We start from the raw sequence: 12,172 nt of genomic DNA, 5'->3' as shown, positions 1-12,172 counted from the left end.
GAAAGCCACTGTCCCTCCTCTGACTTCAATGCGGCCATGACACACCCATAAGATTTATAGTGGCATAATTAGTAGCAGTGAAAAAGGCCTGCGTGCTTTGGAGGGTCAATCATACTGTATCCCAGTCGGAGGAGCTCTCAAAGAAAGTCACATCTGCTTCTAAATAGATTGCATCGCCACCACAAAAGTTGATGAATTAGCCAAAAACAAGAAGCCAAGAAATTCATCAAAGCCTCGCAGTGACATCAAAACAATCGTACACACTTTGGGTAATTTTAACATACTATTTGTCACCATTCATGGGAGCGGGACGCTGTCATAACTCTCATTTCTCTACAGGGAAGCTGCTGCTGCCGCTGCTGCTGCTGCTGCCGCTGCTGCTTGTGATGAGCAGCTCTGAGGAGAGAACTCCCCCTCAAGACGGGGGTTTCCGAAAACAGCTTGAAGGAGGTCTAAAATAACATGCCTAATAGTTAAAGGGTGTTATTGATGTAATCATGCCCTCCCCTCCCGCCCGTCCTGCTGTCACTGATATCTCAAGAACAGTGAACTAATTAAAACACTCCTGGAGTTTGTTTTCATTTCGATCCTCACACAGAAATAAAGTCTTCGCTAAACAGCTGCACTTCTCTTTTCTTTTTCCTTTTTTTCCTGCGAAGCCACAAGTTGGGACCTGTGCCCCCACTGTGCACAGAAGAGATGCAAAATCCCCATTCAATCATAAATTACACCTATTATTCATTATTTCTGTTGTGGCTTTCTCTCTGTTCCCTTTCAAGTGCATGGTGGCACAGCTCACGGTGCACCTGAAATATCATGATGTTAGACTTCAGTGGAGGTACTTTGGCTTCAGTGTGTAGTAATTAAGAATATCTACTGGAGCAATCTACTTAAAGAGCAACTTGCAGTTTGATTTTTTTTATTTAGTTTCTGTAAAACCTTCCCTAAAAATGACTATTTCAAAAGCTGATGCAGGATGTTATATATTTTACAATATTCCAGATGTCACTGTGGTGTGTGTCTTTGTATATTTTGTCCTGTGCTTTGATTCACTGGGCTCACCAAGCTGCAAGTTGCTCTTAAAGTATGCAGCTTTGTGGTACTTAAGTATTCAAATGTTAGGCCATTTTATATATCTGACAGCCAGTTACTTTTCAGATTATGATTTTATATGTTAAACATGACATCATCTTCTTAAAAAACTGTAATAAAAATCCAAATTAGCACCACCTCCACTAACTACAACATAAAAAAGCCTCTTACAGTACACACAAATGCCCTTTTTGGCATAATGAGCACTTTTATTTACTACTTTAGTAAAATACACATGGATTTTTCCAAATATTTTCACAATGCAGTATTGCTACTTTTACTTAAGTAAAGTATCTGAGTACATCCTCCACTATGGTGCTAATTCAGGGAGGACGTTTGTTGTGATTTATGACAGTAAAGTAGTTCAATATATCTTTATTTTTACAGTGTGGTGTGGTTCTTGTGGTTACATAAATACTGAGCAGCAGCTAATTTGCACACAAGTCAGTTTGGGTAATCAGCAGTTTGAAGGTTTACTCTTGGAGAGGTTTAAACGTTACATTTAAAAGCACCTCTGGTGACTCCAAAAGTTCATACAGTCCCTGCAGCAGTCAGATTTGATACTACACGTCATCAGCATTTGGATTTTCCTTTTTTTCTCCCTTCCTTTGCCAGTAGTACAAGTGGTTTAGCTGCTGGTTTGCTGGAGCACATTGCAAACGTTGTGCAGAGGGGCGAGGAAGCACCTGCTTCCAACAAGGAGGTGGAGAAAATGCTCTCATGAAAACGTCCAACTGCAGTGGTTGGCACTGACACTTGTGCAGGAGGTTGGATTGCTCTGAGATTATGCACAGGTTATTTTGATAGTCTTGTGAAGGGGGGAAACGTTCGCCTGATGCTCTGTGGTTTTCCTTTTTTTCCCCAGGAGAGGCTATGGTGTGACCAAAAACCAGTCAGAGTAAATTATGGATTGCCTTTGTGGTAGAGTGGTTGTTACAGCTTATGATAAATGTAGCTTTTCGGCTTTGCGTCAGCTGCCATTTGTGTTTGAGCAATGATGATCTTTGCTTCTGCATCTGTGTCGCATTTTAATGCACCACAAACTGTTGCCAGAGTTCCCTGCGCCAGGGTAGGCGATGTGGTTTTATCAGACAGCCTCGGACCGCAATCAGGAGCGCAGGAGCAATGAGAAGACACCTCTGCTGGACTTGGATTTGCTCGGTCGGAAGATAGATACAGCTTTCTAAGAGAGCAGTGACACACTCCTACAGACAAGCGGCATCATCAGTGGTTAAAAAAGTTGGACTGAAAGTACACATTCAGTGAGGAAACTGATGCGCGTAAGAAGGGATGCCAGCCAGGCGTGGCTTGTGTTTGAATATCCAATGTGAGAATGCGTGGGGAGTATGTATATAATAGAGTCTTTCCATCTGATAAACAGATATCAAACTGATGATTATAGGCGAAGGACGATCGATAAAGTGAGAGGACGCTGCTGATTTTGGAGGAGCACGGCGCGCTGGGTACGCTTTGGACTCGAGTAAAACTTTTTTCTCCCTCCTGGACTCACCGTACATTTTAAATGCCTTCGCTTAATTTGACAGCTGTGCACACAATGGCAGAGGTCGGGAGTTTTCTGGGGACGATCGACTTGGATTTACAAAGCTTTCCTGCACTCGGGAATATGCCCTTACCGGAGTCTCCAGTGGGCTTGAATGAGCGGCTGGGGCAGATTGAAGGGAGGCTGCAGCGGGGGTCGCCGACGGATTTCGGGCACCTCAAAGGGATCCTGAGGCGGCGGCAGCTCTACTGCAGGACCGGCTTTCAGCTGGAGATATTCCCCAATGGGACTGTGCATGGGACAAGACAGGACCACAGCAGATTTGGTGAGGCTATTTCACTTTTTCAAAAACATGCGAACTTCTTAATATGAAAGATTCTGTCATATAAATTGTCTCACCTGATAGAAATTGTTTATTGTTTATTTTACGCACAGTTATTGTTGGAGGCTTCTAAATGAACAGTAGTCAACTGTGGCCTCCGGTAATCTTGAGGAAAGCAATTATCAATATTACAAAATTTAATTACAGCTTTGCTCTGTAATATATCTTGTACTATCACTTTTGCTGTCACTCTCACACCGGGTGAAGTGAGATTCATTAAGAGCCTTTTTCCCAGCGGGTTCTCATTCGTGCGTCACCGTCACCTGGCGCGCAGCAAAGCACAGCCACACACCTTTTTCTGGCGGTCCCCGCTGCGCGTGGGGGCAGGTGTCTCTCCTCTCGGCAGCAAACAAGCAGCGCGTGCGCGTCTCGCGGTCACGGCAACGGCTTGCGCGCGAGCCCGCCGCTCTGAAGATTTGGTATCATTAATGTAAATGGAGCGAGGTGCGGCTCGCGGGAGAACGATAAACAAATGAGGTCAGAGGGCAGATACACACATGTCTCGCGCCTCATATCCATGCAGTCATCTCACAGGTGCAGGCCGGCTCGCTCGCCTCGCTGCGGAAAGAGCGGAATAACCCTAAATTAAAGCATGACCACCGCGGAATTCAGGGAAGGTTTAATGTTCAGACTTGAGCCAAAACAAGCCGGTTTACAGGGATGGGTGGTCCGCGTGTTTGTTTCTGGCTTCACTTAGCTTTAAAATGCAAGGTCTTTGTCAGAGCTACAAGGAAGACATGGCTTTGATTAGAGGGATATGAAACACACTCTTCACCCCACAAAAAATTAGAGGGATCTTCTCTGTCATCCTCTGGCATCAGATGAGGTCGGGGAGATGGGGACCAGGTGGCTGTAAGCTGGCCTCTGCCAGTCAGCACAGCCAGCTGGATCCTCTCTGACTAACCTCTGCATCACAACAGCCAATAGCTTTTAATTTTACCGGTTTGTTTCCTCGCCTTTGAAGTGCATGCTACACTTTACTGTAACTTCCAGTGAGTCAGCAGCCCACTAAACAACTTGCCCACATCTCAGCTTCATAAAAGTGACTTCTGGGGCTGTATTAGTAGCCACTGGGAAGCCCCAAAGACAGGATGCACACATTTATAGACACCACAACCCTTTTACGATTCAATGAGTGATGACTTTAAAAAGCAAGCTAGGAAATCAAAGAAATCTTAAACTGGTGCATCCGGTCTGTATCTCCTCTGCTGTAATCAATGACAAAATAAGTTATGTTGTGGGCTTACAACAGTAGAGTGAAGATGCAAGCAGGTTTTTTTCCTTTGACCATATAAAACATGGGTGTAGATCCTCCTTAAAAGTTTGGAACATGTGCATTTGCCCCCCCCAGTAAAACATGAAAGCAGCAGAAGTCTTATTTTAGCAGAATTAGACATTTAAACCATAAATTAATGTCAAAAATGTACAAATTTGTGCATAAGAATTCACCTGAATGCAGGAAATGAAGTGTTTGATGCTCAAACAGGACCCCAAACCTCACATTTCATATGTTGATACAAGACCTACGCCCTTGCAAAGGAATAATAGTGCTCAAAAAGGCAGGACACAATGTCACAATACAACACAAAGCTCCCAAACCCAGTTAACTGATGCATATTTTGACTGGTCTGCTTTCACATAAATGGAGACCACTTGCTGCTTGTGGGCTTTCCTGACTCTTTTTTTTTTCTTTCTGTGTATTGTGCATGCATTGTTTGACCTCAGGCATCCTGGAGTTCATCAGTCTGGCAGTGGGTCTGGTCAGCATCAGAGGGGTGGACGCCGGACTCTACCTCGGCATGAATGAGAAAGGAGAGCTCTATGGGTCGGTGAGTCGAAAACCTCCTCCTCTCATTTACAAACCCGCCCTCGCCATGCAGCAAGCCCAGGGTCTCATTCACAACGAGTCTGGCACTCGACTCACGTGACTTGTTTTACAGAATGCTCTATTTTTTCCCAGCCACTCTCAGAAAATGAAAGCACAAAAAAAAAAAAAAAAAGATTCAAGAGCAACCTGAGAGTCAGTTTGTTATCAAGGTTCCCGTCCGTGGCAGATGGGAAAACCACAGTGAGACAAAACAAGTATGTGTTTCCTCTGCAGAGTCTCACAATCTTCATCACATACTTCCCTCTGCTGCTGTTTTCCTTCAGTATGGGGACCAGAGACGTTATTAAAAACAATAGATCCAATAACTAACGACCAAAAACAACAGTGGCAGCAGCAAAGAGGGGGAAAAAAGGACTCTTAACTTGTTTTCCGTGTGAAGGGATTCAAGGAAAAGCAGATTTTGCAGCTTCAGAGGGCAAACCAACCTCTTCATTTAGTTTTGAGATATGCAGAAATATTTACATATTTCCCCAAAGTGGAGACAGGGATGTTTGGAGTCACTCTGGATGTGTTGCTGTGGGTGAATTTGGTGGAGATTACCTCTCTGTGCACAGCTGGACTCAAGTTTGGACCGCAGTGTTAAATATGGAAGAAGTATCTTGTGCTTTTCCTCCAGTAAATGTACCGAGAGAAGGTTTTTTTTCATCTTGGCGGCTTTCCCTCATATGTGGTCGGTATCTGGAGTCAGAGAGAGAGGAAAGGGAAGAGATAAAGACAATGAAGGGGAAGTATGTGAGGGTTACCTGTATCAGGTGTCCCAGGGCATTACCTGAGGGCCTCTCAGGGCTCCGACTCCCCCTGGCTTTGAACATTTTCGAACAGAGAGGCTACTTTTAAGCACGGCCATTATGTTGAAAGTGCAGATATTGTTACTGCATGCTATCAGAGTCTGGCATCCTGGAGCTTTGACCCTGGGGGAGGGGGGTGATGGTGGGAGGCAGTGATTTGTGCAGGGGGGTGGGGGGGTAATTGCACACCTGACTGAGTCACCTGACTGACAGAGGGAGCGATGTAGACACGTCTGTCTGGAGCTGAGAGGCCAGGAGGTGGAGGGGGGTGGGGGTGGTGGGGGACAGGTAGAAGGGTGCTTCCGTCCCACAACCGCCAGACCTTGACGAGCTTTTGATCCGATGAGGTTTGTGTGTGCGTGTGTGCGCGCATGTGTGTGTGTATTAGGATGGAGCTGGCCCAGTCATGTGCCCTCAGGGCTGTGTTTACAGACAACAGCTTCACCACATAGCCGCAGCCAAGCAGAGCCTGACAGCCAATCAACAAAATTGCTGCTGGAATAAAAAACAGAGACTCTTGCACAAACACTCGCTCGAACTGTTACTGGTGTTAAAAGCAGAGGCTGACTGATCCCCAACATTTATCTTGCTGTACTGTGCAGAGACGCCACATCCCACCAGCCAAAAAAATAAGTCGAGAAAGGAGAGTGGGAGATAGTGACACCCTCAAAAAAAAGGGTGATACCCTGGATTTGACTGGGGTTTGAACCTCTTGCTGCATGACTGACTGGTCTTGGCAGAGGAGCAGCTCCAGCCCTGATGTCTCTTATTGTTCTCACACACTCACTCAGCCAGCCCACTCTCACCTGCTGAACCCAGAGCCATCGCTCATGCTGCAGTGTCAGGGAAGACTTTGAGAGCTGCCGTGTGTGTGTGTAACAACGTGAGAGTGCGAGGGAAGATTGCACGCCTGCTGGCTGTTCTTGTTGCATCACAGGGAGGGAAATAATTCTCCACGCACAACGAGAGGTCAACAGGTCTGAGGAATGAGTGCGGAGTGTGAAGTGGAAAGCAGCTCATAATCACTTCCCCTCTTTTGTCATGATGAGCACCTGCCTTAATGAGTTTCTACTGGTTTATTTCAGCTTTCAAGTGCAGCTCAGAATAGGTAATGAAATACATAAACAAGCACATCAGGAAGAGTGGAACCTGCTTGCAAAGTGGCATCATCTATCTCAATCTCACCTGCGTTTTAATGTCTGTTTGATTGTGTTTCGGTTGCAAACTGGGTGCAAAATTAACTTTGTATCCACCGGTAAAATGGCTATTAAATTTTACCAGACATTCAATAGATTACCATCATTTCTCTTGCTGGTGTGTGAGGCAAATCCACCAGCCACTTGCATATTTTACCAGCATTTGGCTACTGGATGATTCTAACTTTGTACCCTGGTTGCACATATTCCTTGCATACTCAGTAACATATGACTGATGTGTTGTTTTCTGTCCTGCAGAAGAAGCTGACGGCAGAATGTGTGTTCAGGGAGCAGTTTGAGGAGAACTGGTACAACACCTACGCTTCAACTCTGTACAAGCACACGGACACAGGACGGTTCTACTACGTGGCCTTAAACAAAGACGGTTCGCCCAGGGAGGGCGGCAGGACTAAAAAACACCAGAAGCTCACCCACTTCTTACCCAGGCCGGTGGAGATTGAAAAGATCCCTCAGGCGTACAGGGACTTGTTCCAGTACAGGTGACCAGTGCTTACACTTGGAGAACTGGTTACACTCGGAGGAATAGAAATAAAAGGAGAGGAGGGAGGGAGTGTTGTGGACCCGGTACAGAACTGTTTACCCTCAGCTCCCCCTGAGGTCACTGTGTTTGCGCCTCGGCCTACTGCCAAGCACTGACATAAACATTGTGCATGTTCCTGGATGTCTGCAGGAAAGTTATCTTGTAAAACCACTGCATGGACATGGACGGAGGAGGCCTGCGTGACTGCCCAGCTGCGGGGTGATCGAATCAGGTGCCATGTCTTCTCAATAACCACTTTTTAGAGATAAATGCGTAGATACTGAAGCGACATGCAACGACAAACGGTTTTAAGTAGCAATAAGCCGGTGGAGGGGAATGGATGGTAGACTATGAAAACACCAAGAAGAGACTTTTTGGAGCTCCGAATGACGGGAAGCACTTCAGATTGTGCATTCGTCAAGCACTATACACAGTTAAATGTAAGAAAGGGCACATTCCACATACACAGAGACAGATGGCAGAGGAAGAAACTATGTGCTACATGCGTGTTAAGTGACAGGTTGGGATAGTCAGGTACTAAAGAAGAAGAATGTCTGTGAGGCAGAGAGCAAGCAGTTGCAAGGCGAACTGGAGTTTTATTAAGTTGTCTTCAAAATCAAAGATGAAAGAGGGAAATAAAATCTCTAAGATGAATGTGTGATAGATGAAAGAGCACTTACTGCACATCCCCAGTCCCAGCTGTAGGCTCACTCAGTCCCCTGCGTAATCATCAGAGTCTAACAGTCTCATTCATCACATTTAAATCAAATATCAAGCGGCGTCTTATAGGAATTGTACGCAAAACAAGCAATTAAGCTTGGGACAAAAGCACTTCTCTGACTGTGGTTGTAAAGAATTGTGATGGGCTTTTTAAAGGATGGTGACATGTAATGTTCAGAATGTCAGGAACATTACTAAAAAATGCAAGCAGCTGAGGTGTACATATGGGTGATCCTATTTATGAGATGTACAATATATTTATTTTCTACATATAAAGTATAAATATAAATCTATATATTTATTTATTGCAAAGACTTTATTTTGTAATGAACTTGAAGTTATCTGGACTGTAGATTCTACTGAAATTACACAACACAAAAAAAACTGCAATGAACATGACAATAAAATTGTCCTGCTATTGAGAACTCATTGTGAGAGACTATTTTTGCATGGATAAAAATCTGATGTACCAATTAAAAACCAGATATAGAATCTACGTAAATGTTGCATTTCTTTCCTTTTATTTTCAGCCATGCTGGCCGGATGACTGTCGGTCAGCTGGACTTTGGTCCAGAATGAAATATCTCAAAAACTGTTGGATGGGTTGCCATAAAATTCTGCACAGATATTCATGATCCCCTATGGATGAATCTTAAAGACATTGGGTATCCCTTACATTTTCCTCCAGTGCTACCATGAGGTCAACATTTGTGGTTTTCACCTGGTGATGAGCAGACCTGTTGAAGCAACATTAAAGGTATACTATGCCGGAATTGTAAACACAACATTCAGATTTGGCTCCTCCTCCCCTCACTGCTTGTATGTTCACTGCAAGCTAGTGTACTATTGTAGGAACGTCACATTGATGCAATGGAAAAGCTAACCTGGTCTCACTCCCAACTCGTCACATATGGATGCTTGGTCAGTGGCCCTACACGTCAAATACAGACCCAACGAGGCACCCTTTAGCAGCGGTATAAGAAACATAGGGCGGCAGCATTTTTTGACACTCCGAGCAACTGGCGCAGTCTAAAGTGCAAGGAAGTCCGCACTGAGTGGGCGAGAGCAGTGGTGGATGGGTCAAACAAACTGCGTATTTTTACCCAAGAGGCCACTGTTCACGTCTATTGTGAAATCAGAATTCAGTCGAGTTACAATGTATTTTAAAAATAATGTCATATGTTGGCATATGTTGTCACGGGATGTTACATTACATTAGTAACACATGTAGCCTACTTTTTTAAAGCCAAACCATGATGTTTTTCCAAACTGAACCACGTGCTTTTGTTGCCTCAAATTAAGGACGTAAACCTAAACACAGCTTTTACTTTTGCTCTAAGTTTATTTTGAAAAGAGTCTGTACGCATTTAATGACTGGAAACTGTCCATTTCCTGTGAGAACAGAAGTTTATTTCTAAAAAGACAATGCATGTAGCAGGCGTAAATTGACACGCCGTCCCTGTGCGTCTAAAACTGAAGCTAGAGGGGGTGATCGAATCAGGTGCCATGTCTTCTTAATAACCACTTTTTAGAGATAAATGCGTAGATACTGAAGCGACATGCAACGGCAAATGGTTTTAAGTAGCAATAAGCCAGTGGAGGGGAATGGATGGTAGACTACTTTTTGGAGCTCCGAATGACGGGAAGCATTTCAGATTTTGCATTCGTTTCCAGTTTCCAGTCGTTAAATGCATACAGACTCTTTTCAAAATAAACTTAGAGCGTCTAAAACTGAAGCTAGAGGGGTACCAAGAGTTTGACGTGTGGGGCCACGGACTAAATATTAGCATATGACGAGTTTGGGGTGAGAATATCTTGGAAAAGTCGACACTTTAGCAAGCTAACGAAGCTAACCTCCGGCGCATACCTGTCCAACAGAAAACAGACTAACTTTGCATCGCTCTTCATCCTCTTCTTCAATGCTCAATAGCGAAAGTGAAAGCAAACCCCAGATTCTCTCGTTCTGGAATGAGCTTTGTCTGCTTGGCGGGTTTTTTTTGTTTTTTTTTTTGTTTTTTTTTCTGTACTGTTTTCACAATTTTCATAGTTTTCTCTTGCATGTGAGCTGCTGCTACCTGCATGCTGTTTTTGGAGCAAATACACAGAAAAATAAGAAAAATAATCAGACAATACAGGCAGAGGGGAGGATGTCTGCAACTTAATATAACGCCACACACTTTAAGGGAGTCATAAGAGATGACTGAGAAAGATTACTTGTATTTAAGTGTATATTGTTTTTTTATCCTGCATAGTATACCTTTAAAAGTAGCTTTCTTTTGTCTCAACAAAAGTGATTTGGGTTTTGCTGATGTAAGAGCAGCTGATGTCTGACCTTTATTATACCCCACGCTCATTATTATTAAAATACCTCAGATGTAACACCTTTAAAACAGTAACTGCATGGCATTTTATCCTGCTGTCCAAAAGATGGAGGTAAAAAGATACAGCAGATTTTTCTTCCCAGAGGAGAACACGATACAATCCCATGCCAATTTGCTCTCATAAACCCTTTACCAAGTAATGTGCACAGGCCCTCTGTGTCTCCATAAGGTCTTAGTCAGCCTACATCCACCGTACAAAATCAGATTCCTTATGCAACTGGATCCCGGCTCCTAATTGGCTTTACACATCAGCATGGATTTAGAGAAGTGATTGGTTGTTCATTGCAGGGGCCTCACAGACTCCACCACAGTGTAGTCTGCAGCCTCACAATGGACAGAAACAGCTGCCTGCTGCACAGGGAACCAGCAGGGATGTGCCGCAAACCTGGAGTGGTGGTAATCTGGGGCTGAGAGGGGATGGGATCAACATTTCAACATCTGCAATAGTTGTAATGTTTCTCCACTGGCAGATATCTGTAAGCTGTGAGAGCAAGCTCCCCTGGGGGGAGGGAATGGAAAAGTCAAAGACATGCAGGGGAAAACCCTGGCAGACTGAGAAATGAAAACAATACCGGGAGAGGGAAAATAGATGAAAGATTGAAGGGAGAAGAGAGTGAGACAAAAGGCACTTAGTGCTGTGGGTGTGAAATACAGGGACACAGCATCAGCTGTATCAGTCATCTGATTTCCAACTGTTAAAGGACCGGCTCAAAGTGTTGAGGAATACGCTCTGCTTTCTGCCAAGAATAAGATGAGATGATCAGTACCACTCTCTTATCTGTGAATGCCAAGATGGAGACAGTTAGCTTAGCTTAGCATAAAGGCTGGGAGCAGGGGGAAACAGCTCACCTGGCTCTGTTCGAAGGTAAAATAAATCTGTCCATGTTGTGTAGTGAGTCCTCCAGAGAGCACTGAAAACTTTATTTTACTGTCCAAATTTCCTGCTCAAGACACATTGCAATTCTTTAATAACCAAATTTATGGTACCCATATCAATAATATGTATTTTTTTGTGTCTGTGTTCTGGTGGCCTTGGGGTTTGAGACACTGACCATAAACTACAACGTCCCTTTGCTGCATATCACTCCCCGGCTCTCTCCGCTCATTTCTCCTCATCTTTATCTGTCAACTGTCTAATAAAGACATAAAATCCCCCCCAAAATACTGGCCAATATTTTCTTAGACCTTTAATATCATTATTTGTGCAAGTCTCACCTTCTACTCAGTTTTTAACACACTCACACAGCGATGGAACAGCCATCAGGAGCAATTTGGGGTTCAGTATCTTGCTCATGGATACTTCGACATGCAGACTGGAGGAGCCGAGGATCAAACTGCCAATCTTCAAAAATCTCATTGTGTAAATATTTTGTGAAAGCAAAAACAGTCAAACTTACAATATCATCACAATATCAAGGTATTTGGTCAAAAATATCATGTTTGATTTTCTTCATATCCCTCAGCACTACCACTGGACTCTGGAGCAGTGGATACCAGAAGAACACTACCTACCCTAAATCATAGTGCTTACTGTAAAATTAGGTAGAGGAGGGATAATGGTCTCAGACTGTTTTACTTAGGATGCGAAGACATTTTAGCCAGTTGGATGCTTCCAACTTTGTGGCAACAGTGTGAGAAAGGCCCTTTGCTGTTGCAGCATGACTGTGCCTCTGTGCACACTAC

The 12,172-nt window shown here is 44.1% G+C and overlaps 1 protein-coding gene across 1 annotated transcript; it reads left to right on the top strand.

The window, feature by feature from the left end:
* The first annotated feature begins 1,996 nt into the window (after positions 1 to 1,996).
* fgf16 (fibroblast growth factor 16) lies at positions 1,997 to 8,519 on the top strand. The gene is made up of 3 exons (XM_049585687.1): positions 1,997 to 2,918; positions 4,701 to 4,804; positions 7,106 to 8,519. The coding sequence occupies exons 1-3, from the start codon at positions 2,615 to 2,617 to the stop codon at positions 7,349 to 7,351; spliced, it is 654 nt and encodes a 217-aa protein (XP_049441644.1). The 5' UTR covers positions 1,997 to 2,614; the 3' UTR covers positions 7,352 to 8,519.
* The last annotated feature ends 3,653 nt before the right edge of the window (positions 8,520 to 12,172 follow it).

This window comes from Epinephelus fuscoguttatus, linkage group LG9 (genome assembly GCF_011397635.1).
Source record: "Epinephelus fuscoguttatus linkage group LG9, E.fuscoguttatus.final_Chr_v1".
In the NCBI taxonomy this organism is placed as follows: Eukaryota; Metazoa; Chordata; class Actinopteri; order Perciformes; family Serranidae; genus Epinephelus; species Epinephelus fuscoguttatus.
This window is presented reverse-complemented; position numbering and strand designations above follow the sequence as displayed.